The sequence below is a fragment of the Primulina tabacum genome, chromosome 9 (genome assembly GCF_025594145.1).
Source record: "Primulina tabacum isolate GXHZ01 chromosome 9, ASM2559414v2, whole genome shotgun sequence".
NCBI lineage: Eukaryota > Viridiplantae > Streptophyta > Magnoliopsida > Lamiales > Gesneriaceae > Primulina > Primulina tabacum.
The window spans coordinates 22,349,689-22,367,688 of record NC_134558.1 but is presented as its reverse complement, the minus strand read 5'-3'; the positions used below and the strand labels follow the sequence as shown (position 1 = coordinate 22,367,688).

The 18,000-nt window shown below is 38.4% G+C and overlaps 1 protein-coding gene across 1 annotated transcript; it reads right to left on the bottom strand.

Moving 5' to 3' along the window:
- Positions 1-7,995: 7,995 nt before the first annotated feature.
- Positions 7,996-9,357, bottom strand: LOC142504299 (uncharacterized). The gene is made up of 3 exons (XM_075617182.1): positions 9,102-9,357; positions 8,175-8,990; positions 7,996-8,129 (listed from the first exon to the last, which is right to left on the bottom strand). The coding sequence occupies exons 1-3, from the start codon at positions 9,355-9,357 to the stop codon at positions 7,996-7,998; spliced, it is 1,206 nt and encodes a 401-aa protein (XP_075473297.1).
- Between the last annotated feature and the right edge of the window lie 8,643 nt (positions 9,358-18,000).

Sequence of the window (18,000 nt, the reverse complement as noted above, 5' to 3'; positions counted from 1 at the left end):
GTCTTTTGAGTGTTGTTAAATCCTAAATTTCTTGTAGTGAACTGTCTTTTTATGGACTTGGTTCAACAACTTTGATGTTGTTTTAAGTGATATTCCCCAAAGTGATGGCGGCAATACAATTAATTTCATCATAGATCGAACCATGTCCATCAATGTGCGATTACGACGTTCTGACATACAATTCAACCGACGTGTGGCAGGGGGAGTCCACTGTGAGAGAATCCCATTCTCTTTAAGGTAGTCTTGAAACTCAGTACTTAAGTATTCTTCTCCTCGATCAGGTCGAAGTGTTTTAATATCCTATCCTAATTGTTTCTCTACACCAGCTCTGAATTCTTTGAACTTTTCAAATGCTTCAGACTTGTATTTCATTAAATACACATACTCATAACTAGAGTTGTCATTAGATTATCTTCTTTTGTTTTTTGTTGTTAATATTATGTTTACTTGGACAAGGATTTTTATTTTATTTTTATGTTATAGAGATCATTTTGTATTTCTCCTGTTCCAATTCAACATTCATTCTTGTGAATAGTGCAAACACTTTTAGCAAATAAACAAGAAAAAGCATCTTTATCAAGCATAATTATGGAAATGATGTTTTTAACCAAATTTGTAAGATATAAAACATCTCCAAAAAACAATTTAAAGTTATAGTTTAATGTTAAATAAACATCTCTGATGGCATTTGCAGCAACTCTTGCTCCATTGCTCATGCTCAAGAAGGTCTCGCCTTCCCTTAGCCTTTTACTTCTTGTGATTGCCTACAAATTATTGCATAGACGAGATCCACATCCAGTATCTATACCCAAGATTTTGAATTAATTGAGACATTTATTTCAATATAAAAGATATTGTTACCAGAGCTCTTCTAGGCAAGAAACTGTGAGGTCCAAATTGCGATAACGTAATTAAATTGCATGCAAATCTAGGATAAATAAAAAATGCTTAATTAAATTATTTTAGTTGTATTTATTGAATGTGGCAAGTATATTTACATGTTTAAAATATGATTTTATACTATAATGCATAAAAATATGTTTTAATAATTATTCGAGGCGCGATCGATGAACGGAGACCGGGGACCATAAAGGAAAAATATTTTTATTAAATGAATATTTTTAATTATTAATTATATGGTATATTTTAAATGTTATTTTTGAAAATGACAATTTTTGAGGTGTTTTTACGCGTCGAGTTGTATTTTAAACTGGTAATCGATTTTTGACAAAAATAGGGACTTTTGGTAACTCAACTAATATTTTCGAAAACTTTTGTAAACAAAATAATTTTCATGCTATCTAATGGGCCTATTATACCTAGGTTATTGGACCTAAACTTGTACCCAAATATTTATGTCAAATTAGGAAGTTTCCTAAACCATAAACACCTCAAACCACACACTACCAAGCTTCAAAAGAGTCCTAGTTTTCCATCAGAACACACGGCCACACACACAAATTTTAAAGAGCTATTCACATGAACTTGAGAGAGATTTCAGCAATGTATTCTCTCCGCAAACATCCTCGCATCGCAAATTGTTTTTCGTGAGTAAAATATGCAAAGACACACCTTAATATTCCTTCACTCATCGTTCATACCATATTATATGTATTAATATATGTTTGCATGAAAAATATGATACACTATCTTATATTTTTTGTTTTTATGGCAAAACATGAACAAAACTAGAACTTTAAAATTCATGTTTATGATGCACAAGGGGGTTGCCATAGTAGGGCTATGGGAAAGGACATTTTTCATCATATCTAAGAGTCCATATACGAATATGTAAGGGCTGGACAAGAAAGTAACAAAGTTACGAAATTGGGTCTTTAGAAAACTAGGTCTTGTGTTTGTTGGTCCTAGGAGGAGCGGCTGCTGGATGCCATTTGGGTTGTTTTCAAGGGTACTAAGGCGGTCTAGTTTAAAGAATATTTATGAGTGTATTTTAAGGTGTTATGTAAAATTTGGATGGATTTGGGTTTTATTTTTAAGGTCCAAGGGTAATTTAGGAAAGTTAGGGTTACAGGAACAAAACAATCATTTTACACTTGAAAAATGTTAGACGTCCTGGCAGTGCCCTGAATGCTGTAAAGAATACTAAAATTTTTATTTTGAAAGCATAAGGAATTTTATGATGAAAAACGATAATGCTAAAAGATGCGTTGCATGCTTGGTTTAAAAGAAAAATGATATATATGCATGAGTTTTTATAAGTGATGAAAATAATGAAAGGTTGAAGGAGGTGACTTGATTGTGACTAATATGATGATACAATGATATGTAAGGCCAATGCTCAGTTAACAGGTGAGAGTGTTGCTGATGTCTCCGTCGCCTGGTACCATGGTTATACATAGATCCATCGACCTACAGCTGATATGAAAGTCACTATTAACGATCTAAATTCAATAAAAAAGAAAATGTATAGTATACTATGAAAGGAAAAGTTTATGATGAAAGAAAAAAGGATTTAAAATTATGCATGTTTAGGAAAAGCTATTTTATTAAAAGTACCTTTCACCGTTGCTTGTGAACGTATTTGTATTATTTGTTATCGTGGTTAAGGTTTGCTGAGTCAATAGACTCACTAGGTGTGATCGATGCAGTGAGCATGATGTTGTTGTTGATGGAGGATTAGATGGTTGAACTAGCTGGACTGATGGTGCACATAAACCGAGGACCTTTGCTAGTTTTCCGCATTAAGATTACTTTAAAGATTTTATGACGTTATGCTTTTAAGTGGTTTGAGAGATCAAGAGTTTATGCTTTATTTTGAAAATGCTAGTTTTAGGTTTGGTTTGATGATTTACGATTTTATGTTTTGAATTGCGTTTTCGATTTTGAGTATATTGTTGGTTGAGTTTTTTTAAATGGTGCAAAGAATATTCGTTTTTTTATATATATATGGCCGAAAGTTTATGTTGCGTATTTTCACTACCGCAAGTGTACGATGTCAAGTTTTAGTACTGGTATGAGTACAGATATCGATCCCACGAAGAGTAATTAATTAAAATTGTATATTAAGTATCATAATTGACATAGTTCAACTTTATTTAGAAAAATCAAAGAGTTGGTTTATAATCAATTCAGATAAAATAACGAATTATGTAAATCTTATGCACACAGTCGAGATTCAGTGATTAAAGCAATCTAGAGATATGATTTCGTCGAGTCTCCCTAATGCTAAACTAAAATCGTCTAACATATTATTAAGTTGCACCATATTTACTAACCAAAAACTCACAATATTTTCTATTCCCTTTTTCAAGTGATAAATAGAACTGTATTACCTATTACCGATTTTAATATGTCTATTCAAAATCATGTAACACGTAATAAATGCAAACAAGGTTCTCTTATGGATTCGCCGAAGTTATACGTCTTTCGCACGTTATAAACATCTGATGATGTGACTTCCCCTGTCCTAATTTCAATCCCCTCTTTCGAGTGTTAGATCTCAATTATTAGATTAGTCGAATTATGGCCAGTAATCCAAAAGCATTAAAGACAAGAAATCACAAATAAACACGATGAATTAATTCAATGAAAATTCAAAACATCAATAACATAGGTTCGACCACGACTACGTCAATCTCTAGAAAATAAAATTTAGTTCATACTCAAATCTAGATCACAACAAAACCTGTTTGTAATCATTAAGGACGTAAAAGTAAAGAACCGAATTAGGAACGTGTTTGGGAGAGATGAAAGCGTGTCTCCGTGTCCGGATTCAGCGTCTTTTATCTCTGTTCTTCGCGTCCCGTGCTCCGTGCGCTCTCACTTTTTCTCCTTTTCTCTAGTGATATGTCGGCTGCTTGTAACTAATTTCAGAACCCTTTCCAAACCCCACGTCGAAACCTATTTAATTCTGAAATTAGCGTCGCGCGCATATGCGCGACCAAGACTGGCGCATATGCGCGAGGTTTTCTTGTCTCGCCTCATGTCTCATTCACATATGCGCGCCATGAGTGGCGCATATGCGTAGGTCTCACTGCCCTCAATGCTTGATTTGCTCACACTTCTTCTCCTAAGCGTCATTTTAGTTCATTTTCACGCCCATGTCGTAGCCGTACCTAAATTCCTGCAATCACACCAAAGATAACAAAAACGCATAATTCTGGCCAAGAAAACTAACAATCTATATGAATTATAAGGATAATTTAAGTGCACAAAATGAACTTATCAAATCCCCCTAAACTTGAACTTTTTCTAGTCCCGAGCAAAATAAAATAAATAAAACATTAACTAGACTAGACTCAACACATCCTAAAAAAAAATAACTGACCGAACAAGAATTGTGGAATAAAATGATAACCACTAGCCTAGAGATTACAGTCCACATCATATTGAATCAAACACATGCCACATTAGTAACAGTTCATGTGCGTGTGTGTTTTGCTATCTCGTTTACCCACTTCATATGCCAAAATAAGTTCATAACTTTTTATCTCATAAAATTCTGGACTCCTCGACACACAAGTAATTAGCAAAATCATTGAGGCACACATTTACCTTCACAAATCAACAGGACTTATAGGGTAACATTTGGCTAAACAAAATGGCAATCTGAAGACAATAATTAACCAAACAAAGTCCAATATCATGAGATGCGCACATGTACACAATCAAATTCTATGTTTATCGACGGCATTTTTCAAGTGTCCATAGGCTTAACTTTGGCAACTCTTCTCCACTAGTATATTGGGTACATGTGACTTGGTTAATAGGTCTTTTAAGATTATAACATTAGGCTATGGTTAATGGATACAAATGAAGATAGGGAATCAAAAGTGAGAGAAACAAACCAATTTATTTTTTCAACACGCTTCTCATTCCTCTTGTTTCACATTTACTTGCTTTACCACAATATATTCACCATTTTGTCATCTTTTTCACATTAATACGTCATACTCTTTTATCCTTTGTTCAACCTTTTCCTTCTCCCTTTTCTCAACATCATTTTTTTTTTCAATGAAATTTATTTCTTTCTTTTCATCTTTTTCCTCTTTTTTCGATGATATTCTCATGCGCGCAAAAGGGAGAAGAAATTTTGTAGTGATACACAGGTTCGTTTTCTCTCAATTTTCTGTAGGTACTGGTGTATATGCTCAAAAGTTGGTAGTTGACGTAGGGATTTAGAATTGATACGAATGGGGGCTTTTGTTTGCCTTGGCACACTCCATTCGATTTTCATTAAGCTCAACCCTGGGACACTAGGGTATAATATGATGTTATGGGTAGGCTTGAAAGGCTCAAACGTTCCAAAAATCACCTAAATCATCCCTAAGTTACACAATACCCGTATCTCGCCTCGAAGAGTGCCCAACCAAGTTCTAGACTACTTTCAATTTACCAATCAACAAACACATATAGATAATATTTTCGGGTATTCAAACAGAACAAATCACACATCTCATTCTCATTTAGGCTCAAAGGGCTAATAATTGACAAATTATTCAAGGAAAAATAGGCCCAACATAATTCAAAGACTGCCTGAATCATTTTTATGTTAGTGAACATGTAACTCAACAACAAGTAATCAACATGCAGGTTTTGGAGTCCATTCATACATTCCAATTCACAAATCACATGAACACTCTCTTGACATCGGATGTATCAACAATCATAGCAATCGTGAATTAATGTGTAAACGGTTAAGTAAAGATATCATGCATTTAGATTCGTAATCATGGAACAACATGTGTTTCGGGTCAACTCTCATCATTGTTTGATTATTACCTTAATTCCACAATTCTAAAAAAAAAACAATTTAACGACTATTTTTTTTTAAAAAAATAAACATCAAAATTAAATCACCCCCCAAACTTAAAGTATGCATTGTCCTCAATGTATAAACAGGAAAGAACGGAACAATCATACTTCCCACGACGAGCGTCAGTGCTCGCCGTCACCATCGTTGTCATCCTCGTCCATGTTCTTGGGTGGGGGATGGTAAGGGGCTCCAGGATACTGAGGTGGCCATGCAGGTGGCTGGTGAAACATCGGATCCTCTGGACCTATAGGTGGTAACTGCTAAGCAAGCACGGAAGTGAAGTCCATCATGTATCCTATGAAATGGTCGGTGCGGTACTGAAGCGAATCCAGCACCTGGCGCTGCTCTACTAGTAAGCTCCTCTTGTCCTCCATCTCTGTCTCAAGTTTACGAAATCGGTCTCCCCTGCGCTGTCTGGCTGCCTCAGGTGGCGGTGGCGGTGGAAGCTGTGGCTGTGGGAGCTCCTCTTCATCTGGATACTCGTGGGGAATATAAGAGGCAGCTCCAAAGAAGGCAACAATGGGGGCCTTCGGCTTAAGCACTTGCTCATCAGGCGACCATGACACGCTGGCCTATCTGCATAGCTTGGTAATAATATGAGGGCATGGAAGGGCGACCGTGGCTAACCCTGTGCCGGCTCTCATAATCGATCCATAAATTATTTTCCCCAAGTCAACAGATTTGCCCATCAAAATAGCATAGACAAGTGCAACTTTGTCTTTGGTTACATCATGGTAGTGCGAGGATGGGAGAACCCGGGCCAACACGAACGATGTCCACGCACTTGCATTGGGGCCCATATCGGATTTCTTTAGAGAAATTGGACCACTCGAGCTCATTTTCCATGTAGCACCTGCCTGAAATAGGGTCCGAATGACCTCTGAATAATTAATCCCCTCTTCTATAAATTCATTGTACTCGTCTTGGTCTAGGCTTGGCATCTGATAGATCATGTTTACCAATTTACCTCTCACTAATACTTTCGACTCGTCATGTCGTATCCACAGATTAGCATAGAACTATCGCACAACTGAGATCACAGCATCTACAGGAGGGTGAGCAAATTCAACCCATTGCCTTCATTCCAGTTCATTAACAATTACACCACGTGCTATCGATAAATTAAATCCCCTCTCCGGGATGATGGACCGAGTCATAGAGCTCTCATAAATTTGCTGGGCTTCCTCATTCAAAAATCAGTGCGAATCAAAACTTGCGGAAGAAGAAGCACCCTTCTTTGATTTCTTTTTCGGCGCCATATCAATGAACAATGCAAACTACACCCACACACTTAATTCAACAACTGAAAAGCCAAAATCCGATAATCGCACCCCAATGTGTATAGCAGATATAATCTCACCCACCAACTAATCCGGTTAGCAATATAACGTGCAAAGCCAGTCACAAACTACTTTAGAACAACGAGAAGTAACAAATTGACGATATCAAACACTCCCCAAGTAGATCGAACACCACTTCTAAATATGACGTAGGATTGAACAAAATTTAGATAAAGCCCTTGCTCGTACCAGAAAGTGACGGTAAATCGGAGTGTGGTTAAAGCTTTGGTGTTCAACAAGCGGCGAAGTGCGGCGGCAGCGGCCTGGCGTGCGAGGCGGCGGCAATTTTTTTTAGAGGGGCATCGGTTTTTCTGAGAGGGGCGGCGGCTCTTTGAAATTTGAGGAAGGGTTCGCCCTTTTTATTAATAACAGGTCGCGAGCATATGCGCGTCTGAATCCCCGCATATGCGCGAAGGTTTCTGTCCCTCGTGTGGTCTTTCGCGCATATGCGCGTCCATAAGTTGCGTATATGCGCCGATGTCTCTGCCTTCCGAGTGTAATTGACTTGTCAGATCGCGCATATACGCGTCCTGAGTGGCGCATATGCGCGGTGCCTTCTGCTTATGTCGTGCATGTGCGCGCCCTGAGTGGCGCAAATGCGCGGAGCTTTCTGCCATAGTCGCGCAGATGCGCCTTGCTTTCTGTCTGTGTCACGCATGTGCGCGCCTTGAGTGGCGCATATGCGCGGAGCTTTCTGCCATAGTCGCGCATATGCGCGAAAATAAATCGCGCATATGCGTCTCACCTTCTGCCCGTGTCGCGCATGTGCGCAAAACTAAATTGCGCATATGCGTGATGCACACTGTCCATAAGCTTTTCAAATTTTTTTTTTAAATACATAGCACTTGGTTTATATTCATCAGCCTGACATTCTCCTATCTACTTTGGTTCTCCAAGTGGGATGTTGTCCATGTGTCGCACTTCACTTCCGAAGTAATGCTTGACCCTCTGACCATTTACTTTAAATGTCTGACCATTGTTGCACTTCAATTCAATTGCACCGTGTGGATACACTGTTTCAATTGTGAACGGCCCAGACCATCGTTATTTTAACTTACTAGGAAACAACCTCAGTCGAGAATTGAATAATAACACATGTTGCCCTGGTTTGAAATCTCGTCGAAGAATCTGGTTGTCGTGCCATTTCTTGTTCTTTTCTTTGTATATCTTTTCATTCTCGTATGTATCATTCCTGAATTCCTCCATTTCGTTCAGCTGCAGTAGTCGTTGTTCGCCAAATGCGCCCATATCAAAATATAGCTTTTTCACAGCCCAAAATGCTTTGTGCTCCAGTTCCAAAGGTAGATGGCAAGCTTTCCCAAAGACCAACCTATAAGGCAACATCCCGGTAGGTGTGTTGTAACCAGTCCTGTACGCCCATAAAGCATCATCTAGCTTAATCGCGCAATCCTTCCGATTTGTTTTCACTGTTTTTTCTAATATTTGCTTGATCTCCCGGTTGGATATTTCTGCTTGCCCATTAGCTTTCGATTGGTATGCCAGTGTCACCCTGTGCTTCACATCATACTTGGCCAACAGTGAGTTAAAAATTTTGTTACAGAAATGCGTACCTTCATCACTGATTATGGCTCTATGGGTTCCAAATCTTGTAAAGATATTCCTGTGGACAAACTTAACAACAACTCGAGCATCATTAGTACTGGTGGCAATTGCTTTCACCCATTTACAGACATAGTCAACTGCGAGTAAAATATAAGATTGACCAAAAGAAGATGGGAATGGACCCATAAAGTCAATACCCCAGACATCAAAAAGTTCCACCTCCAAAATGTTTGTTAGTGGTAACTCGTGGCGTCTAGAAATATTGCCAACTCTTTGGCATTTATCACAAGACTTTACTAAATTATAACTGTCTTTAAACAAATTAGGCCAATAAAAACCTGACTGTAATACCTTAGCTGCTGTTCTAGATGCTCCAAAGTGTCCACTCTAGGGTGAGGAATGACACTGCTCTAGAATCGTACCCGCTTCTTCCTCTACTACACATCGTCTAACTATTTGATCAGCGCATCTCTTGAACAAGAAAGGATCGTCCCACAGATAAAACTTGGCATCATGAAGAAATTTCTTCTTTTGGTGATAAGTTAATTCTAGTGGTAATTCTCCTGCAGCAAGAAAATTAGCTATATCTGCAAACCATGGATGTGTAACATTTACCTTGAAAAGTTGTTCATCTGGGAATGACTCATTGATTACTCCACCTTCAGCTCTTTCTTCCATCTACAGGCGCGACAAGTGATCTGCCACCTGGTTCTCACAACCTTTCTTGTCTTTGACTTCAAAGTCAAATTCTTGAAGTAGGAGTATCCATCGTATCAACCTGGGCTTTGTATCCTTTTTGGCAAACAAGTAACGAAGAGCTGCATGGTCAGTGAAAACAGTTACCTTGGTGCCAATGAGATATGTTCTGAACTTATTGAATGCAAACACCACAGCTAGCATCTCTTTCTCAGTGGTTGTGTAATTCTGTTGGGCTGCATTAAGTGTACGACTTGCATAGTAGATAGCCTTGAACATCTTGTCTCGCCTTTGTCCCAATGCTGCTCCCACAGCATAGTCGCTAGCGTCGCACATGAGCTCAAAGGGCTCCTTCCAATCAGGCACTATCATAATGGGTGCAGAAATTAGTGCTGTCTTGATCCTATTAAACGCCTGCAAACAATCATCGTCAAAAATAAAAGTAGAATCTTTCTCTAACAAACTACATAAAGGTCTAGTAATTTTAGAGAAATCTTTAATATAATGACGATAGAACCCGGCATGTCCCAAGACACTTCTGATCCCTTTTACATTCTTCGACGGTGGGAGATTTTCAATTGCACAACTTTGGCTCTGTCCACTTCTATCCCTCTAGCCGAAATCTTATGCCCAAGCACAATACCTTCTTGCACCATGAAGTGACATTTCTCCCAATTCAACACTAAATTCTTCTCCCGACATCTCTGCAAAACAAGCGTTAGATTCTGCAAACAATGATCAAATGATGAACCAAAGACATATATATCATCCATAAAAACTTCCATTATTTCCTCGACCATGTCAGAAAATATGGCCATCATACACCTCTGAAAAGTAGCAGGTGCATTGCAAAGACCAAATGGCATTCTCCTGAAAGCAAATGTACCATAGGGGCAAGTGAAGGCAGTCTTCTCTTGATCCTCCGGTGCTATGACAATCTGATTGTAACCATGAATAACCATCTAGAAAGCAATAATAATGATAACCACCTACTCTATCAAGCATCTAGTCAATAAAGGGAAGAGGGAAGTGATCTTTCCTAGTAGTATCATTCAATTTCCTATAATCTATACACACTCGCCAACCAGTCACAGGACGAGTTGATATCAATTCGTTATTCTCATTTCTCACCACAGTTATACCCCCCTTTTTAGGCACTACTTGTACTGGTGAAACCCAAGAACTGTCAGATATAGCATTAACAACACCAACATTTAACAGTTTAAATACCTCAGCTCTCACAACCTCTTTCATGGCTGGATTAAGCCTCCTCTGATGATCAACATAGGGGGAATCAAACTCCTGCATCAAGATTTTATGCATACAAATAGTAGGGCTAATCCCCTTGATATCAAAAATTGTCCATCCCAAAGCAGATTTAAACTCTCGCAATACTCTCAACAACTTATCCTTTTCTTCAATAGTAAGAGCAGAGGAGATGATTACCGGATAGGACGAACTCTCGTCTAGGAATGCATAGCACAAGTGACTCGGTAAATCCTTTAATGCAGGGGATGCTTTTGGTACCTCTTTACTTGCATCTTCAAGTAACTCTTCATGCTGGGCATCAATCTTTTCTTTAGGCATCGTATTGAGAGCAAGTAGCTCCTCTCGCACATCCCAGTCCTCTTCATCCATTGTAGAAACTGACTCCAACAAGCATCTCTCCAAAGAGTCTTTCGTCATCCTACCTACACCAACATGGGATACACAAGAATCAATGATATCAATGCTATTACAAGTACTTACCTCATTTGGTCCTCTGATGGTGTTGTAGATGTTGAACATGACTTCCTCTCCACCTACTCTCAATGTGAGCTCGCCCTTGTGCACATCAATCAGGGCCTTTCCGGTAGCCAAGAACGCTCTTCCAAAGATAAGCGGAGTTTCCTGGTCTTCTTCCATATCTAAAATGACAAAATCAGCAGGAAATATGAATTTTTCTACCTTTACCAGCACATCCTCTACTATCTCTCGTGGATAGGTAAGTGATCTGTCCGCCAGCTGCAAAGCAATAGTGCTAGGCTTCACCTCACCAAACTCCAATATCATGTAAATACAAAAAGGCATTAAATCAATACTGGCACCTAAATCACATAAGGCCCTATTTATTCTAGAACCTTCAATAACACAAGGAATAGTAAAACTCCTTGGATCTTTGAGTTTCTGTGGTAGTTTCCTTTGGAGTATGGCACTGCACTCTTCAGTTAGCTTCACGGTCTCAAATTCTTGAAGTTTCCTCTTCTTGGACATCACATCCTTGATGAACTTAGCGTAATTGGGCATTTGCCCCAATGCATCGGCAAATGGGATGTTGATGTGTATTTTCTTGAAGATTTTCAGTAACTTCGCAAACTGGTCATCTAGTCCTTTCTTCTTGAACCTCTGTGGATATGGAAGATTTAACTTTGGTAAAGGTTGCTGCTCAATCACTTTCTTAGGTTTATCCACTTTCTCTTCTCCAACACTTGCACCCTTTCCATCATTTTCCTAACACAAATCTCTGCATTCTCTTCAGCAGGCTCTAGGATTCCAATTTCCTTACCACTCCTCAATGTGACAGCTTAGCATTGCTCCCCAGGATTCACCTCTGTATTGCTTGGGAATTGTCCTCTATTTTGATCTTTCAACGCATTGGCTAGTTGCCCAATCTGTGTTTCCAGGGATTTCATCGTGGCACGCATGTTTCCCATGTGTGTCTCCATGCTATCAAGACGAGACTCAGTTCTCGCCATTCTTTTCCCAGACTCAGTCACAAACGTCCCAACTAGATCCTCAAAAGATGGCTTTCCCTCACCCTTCTGTGTATTAAACCCCGGTGGAGGATTCAACACATTCTTGTTGTTCGCATAAGAGAAATTCTCGTGATTCCTCAAACTTGGGTGATAAGTATTAGGGGGAGGATTACTTCGATAACCTCCATAGCCACGATTGTTATTGATGGACTAAGCTTCCTCCACAACTGGCTCTTCGTCAGCAGTTACCAGTGCTACATCTGACGTAGATTGGCCTGGCTTGTTCATCGCTGCAATCTGTGCGGTCAATGCCAAAACCTGTGTAGTAAGTGATGTGATCGGGTCTACGATGTACACTCCAGCATGTTTCCTTGATCCAGATCTCTCACTCGTCCATTGATAACTGTTAATGATCATTTGTTCAAGCAATTCATAAGCCTCATCAGGTGTTTTAGAAAAAATAGTACCTCCGGCAGCTGCATCCACATTCCCTCTAGTTCACCGATTTAAACCATTGTAAAATAACTCAATCTGCACTCAATCTGCATATCCATGATTCGGACACTTCATGAGTAATTCCTTGTATCGCTCCCAAGCCTCATATAACACCTCAAATTCTCTCTGCCTGAAGTTGGTGATATCTATTTTCAGCTGAGCAGACTTGGCTGGAGGAAAATATTTTGATAGAAACTTCTTGACCAAATCTGCCCATGTAGTAATACTTCGCAGAGGTAGAGATTGGAGCCAACTCCTTGCTTGATCCCTAAGAGAAAACGGAAACAGACGCAATCGAATAATTTCATCAGAAACACCGTTAATTTTTACCGTGTCCGTAATCTCTAGGAAAGTTCTTAGGTGAAGATGGGGATCTGCAGTGGCTGCTCCTCCAAATTGGTTCTGTTGAACCATGTTAATGAGTGCGGGCTTTAGCTCGAAGTTGTTATCAGCAATGGTTCGCGAGCTATTCCAGAGTAGTGAGCGTTGATGACTGGGCGGAAATGTTCTCGGATTGGCACCTCTCTTGGGAGCTCATTCTGATTATCTCTGTTTCCAGCCATTGCTTTAATTTCGTCTCTCCTTGTTTTCCTTAATCCCCTGGCAGTTTTTTCGATTTCCGGATCAAAAATCAGCAAGTCGGGATTTTGATATCTTCGCATGCACAGCAAAACAGAAAAGATTATAGATTAAAAAAATAAATAAAATAAAATAAAGTCTAAACTAATACTTAGTAATGATATCAATATGCAATTAAATAATTTACTCCCCGGCAACGGCGCCAAAAACTTGTTGCGTATTTTCACTACCGCAAGTGTACGGTGTCAAGTTTTAGAACTTGTATGAGTACAGATATTGTTCCCATGAAGAGTACTTATTTAAAATTGTATATTAAGTATCATAATTGACATAGTTCAACTTTATTTAGAAAAATCAAAGATTTGATTTATAATCAATTCAGATAAAATAACAAATTATGTAAATCTTACGCGCACAGTCGAGATTCAGTGATTAAAGCAATCTAGAGATATGATTTCGTCGAGTCTGCCCTATGCTAAATTAAAATCGTCTAACATATTATTAATTTGCACCATATTTACTAACCAAGAACTCACAATATTTTCTATTCCCTTTTTCAAGTGATAAATAGAACTGTATTACCTATTACCGATTTCAATATGTCTATTCAAAATCATGTAACACGTAATAAATATAAACAAGGTTCTCTTATGGATTCGCCAAATTTATACGTCTTTCGCACGTTATAAACATCTGACGATGTGACTTCTCCTATCCTAATTTCAATCCCCTCTTTCGAGTGTTAGATCTCAATTATTAGATCAGTCGAATTATGGCCAGTAATCCAAAAGCATTAAAGAAAAGAAATCACAAATAAACACGATGAATTAATTCAATGAAAATTCAAAACGTCAATAACATAGGTTCGACCACGACTACGTCAATCTCTAGAAAATAAAATTTAGTTCATACTCAAATCTAGATCACAACAAAACCTGTTTGTAATCATTAAGAACGTAAAAGTAAAGAACCGAATTAGGAACGTGTTTGGGAGAGATGAAAGCGTGTCTCCGTGTCTGGATTGAGCGTCTTTTATCTCTGTTCTTCGCGTCCCATGCTCCGTGCGCTCTCAATTTTTCTCCTTTTCTCCAGTGATATGTCGGCTGCTTGTCACCAATTTCAGAACCCTTTCCAAAGCCCACGTCGCAACCTATTTAATTCTGAAATTAGCGTGCGTGCATATGCGCGACCAAGACCGGCGCATATGCGCGAGGTGTTCTGGTCTCGTCTCATGTCTCATGCGCATATGCGCGCCATGAGTGGCGCATATGCGCGGGTCTCACTGCCTTCATTGCTTGATTTGCTTACACTTCTTCTCCTAAGCGTCATTTTAGTTCATTTTCACGCCCATGTCATAGCCATACCTAAATTCCTGCAATCACACCAAAGATAACAACAACGCATAATTCTGCCAAAGAAAACTAACAATCTATATGAATTATAAGGATAATTTAAGTGCACAAAATGGACTTATCAGTTTATAAGGGAAAAAAAATTCTAGTACATTTTAAAGAAAAAATAATAGTGGACGTTTCAAAAACTCCTTCCAATTGCGCTTCCAATGTCTAGGCTACTTGCAGTGGAAGCAAACATCTTTTGATTTGTCAGTCTTTGCGGGCCCTTTAGAATTGTTTGTGGCCTGCTTCTTACTGGGTTTTGTTCTTCTTGTAAGGAGGAGAACGTTTTTTTCCCTTCACTTTTGGCCCTTTCTTTGCCCAGATGAAGAGCCCCATATGAAAACATGTTTTTCCTTCTTGATAATGGCTTCATGACATGTAAGCATGTTAACCAAAACTTCAAGGCTGGCTTCAAACTTGTTCATACTGAAGTTCACCACAAACCCATTAAACGACAATGGCAAATACAACAGTAGGATGCCCGTAGACAATTTCTTGGGGATAACAAGGTCCAAGCCCACTAACTTTTCAACGAGCCCAATTATCCACAACATGCTTATGGACCTAGGTCCCTTCTTGCAAGCATGATGTCATGAGATCCCTGATAGTAGCCTGCCTCAGTGCACATGTTTGTTCACCATACATGTAGAGCCCAAAATCAGTACACGTAAAACTCATGCATTTATTTAATTGTTAAATTATTTATTTAAGTCTAAAATGATTTTAGCGATGCATTATTTATGAATTTGCATTATTTTAAATTATTTATGTTTTTGTGATGCACGTTAAAATGTCTTCTTGAGTTTCATGTTTCAGGCGATTATTCGATACGGGATCGAGGAAAATAGACCGGCGAAGATTTTGGCGATTTTAAAATGTGGTATTTTATTTTAAGTTAGGAATGAGGCATTTTAAATGATTTATTTAGTTTTAGCATTTTTAGAGCCTAATTTAATTATTAGGTGATTTTAAGATTTTAAACTTTTAAGTATTTGTCACTTGTGCATTTTATTTTAAATTAGGGGATTTTATTTAAAGTTAGTGGTGTTTAAAATTTTTAATTATCATTTTAATTATTTAGTTAAGCTAAATTTCACCTAATTATTTACTCACACACACGTTACACTACCCACACACACAATCGCTCGGTTTTCCCCCTTGCACACACACACATTGTTAGCTTTCATTTCATTTTTTTAGAAGAACTTAGGGTTCTAAGAACCTTCATCAGCCGCCCCTTCCCTTCAAAAATTTCGGCAAGAACCCTTTGATTTTATCAGTAGGAAATCATGCCACGTTCATCCCGGATCAACCCTGGCATCCTTCCAGCTTCGGTATCGTCGTTTCAGAATTTGTAAAGATCAAAAGCATGTATAATCTGTTCTTTTTGCATTGATCTCGTTATATTATGTGTTGTGATGTTTATTATGCATAAAAATCCATGTATGTTGTGAAAAAGTTTGAGCAATAACGTTTGAAATGATTTTTGGATCAAAATTTTTAGATTTAAAAATGTGCATGCTGTCATTTCAATTATTGTGAAAATTCGATCGATTTTTTGGAAAGGTTTTCAACATATAAAACATAGTAATTTTTAATACTTTCGATTTTACAGTAAATTCGTAATATTTGGATAGGAAATGAATGAATTTTTTATTTTTTTGTGGGACTGGTCAATCTGCAATTTTATAAAAATGTGTTCTTGAAGTTTATTTGTTTCAGGCTTTGTTGGGGACCGTTGGGTGATCTCTGTTGCGTTTAAGTATATTGAGTATGAGGTTGGGATAATATCTGGTGCTTCGTTTAGTGTCGATAGACACTTGGTTGCATTAGAAGTTGTAGGAAACGTTTGGTGTCAACATGTCGTATTCAAGGGTTGTGTTGCGTTTTTTGTTGTGTGTCATTGTGTTTTGGCGTTGTGTGAGATTGGAACAATTCCATAGCGTTCTAGGATGAGTCTTGTTGCATCGGTTCGAGTCATTTGAGCGTGACTTTTAAAATTGCAACAAAATGTGTTCTTTTGGTTGGTTGTGCGCAGGGTTAGCGCCGCAGCACTCACCAGGGAAGGCCGTTGCGCCCGTTCTGCTCAAGTCTAGTGCCGCGGCGCTGCCCTTGTGGTGCCGCAGTGCTAAATCTGCGGCCTGGCTAGCGCCGCAGCGCAACGCTGTTCAGCACGTAGGCGCTTGTCCATGACTTTTAAATCACTATTTTAGGCCCATGTCTTCTACGTTTTGGGAAATGTTCACACATCATTTTAGGATTTGTTTCAGGGGTTGATGTCATGTTTAATACGATGATTAAACAAAATTTGTCATCTCAGATGTTGAGCACAACTATTACGTCTAAGCTATGGAAAAATTAAGCGCATTTAATCATTTTAGTATGTGCAGCAGTGGCTCAAACCGAGACCCAATGAATTCCTCAACGCCATGTAAGTATGTTAGACGTGCAAAATAAAATATTTTATGTTTTTAAGGTATGCTAAATGTCTTGTGACCAATTATGAACGGGTTTGGAAGTCGGTGAACGTGACCGAGGACCTCTCCACCCTGGTAAAGAATGATCGGGTTTAGATCAGGATTGGAAAGTGGTAAAGCATGATCAGAGACAAATCCACCGGTTAAAACATGACCGGGGATCTCATGTATGTGGTAGTGGATCTTTCCTGCCAGCCCAGTACCGTGGTTTAGTCTGATCAGGCGCATATATGTATGAGTCACTTGCTTTGAAACATATCTCTACGCAAAATGATGAAGTTTATGCATGTTCAAGTATGTATGATGCAAGCATGTTTATGAAAAATTTTATGAGGATGGCATGTCTAAGTTTATGTTATTACGTTCAAGTTTAAGTATGTACGTTCTACTTTAAAGATGCATGTGATTTTATTATGTATTACTTATTACTTCCAGTTTATACATTTTGAGTCTTTAGACTAACTAGATTTGATCAATTCAGGTGAGGACGAGTATGAGGAGACGGGGGGTGGGGAAAATGAGCCGGCTTGGACTGCGCAGGAGGCTAAACCCGAGGACCGCCCATGTTTTTAAGAATTTTTGAATGTTGATTCAAATACTCTGATTTTTACGAGATTGTTTAGACGTTTACCTTTTTTGCAAACTTCGATTGTAATTGTTTTTATTTCAAATACTTTTAGATGAGCATATTACTTTAACGTGTTTTGAAGGTTTATTATTTTTTTAAGAAAATTTTTATTTTTCCACAAATTTTAAAATAGTTTAAAAGTTCGGTACATTACAATACAACTTTTGTAGGTGGTCGTAAATGTCAGCAGCATTCACAGCTTCCTCAAACCGTCTGAACAACTCATTTGACATAGAAGCTTGTATAGCTCTTAGCTTGGAGATCATGGTCCTACTATTTCTCAAGTTTTGCTAATTCCTCAGCATGGGCATTGG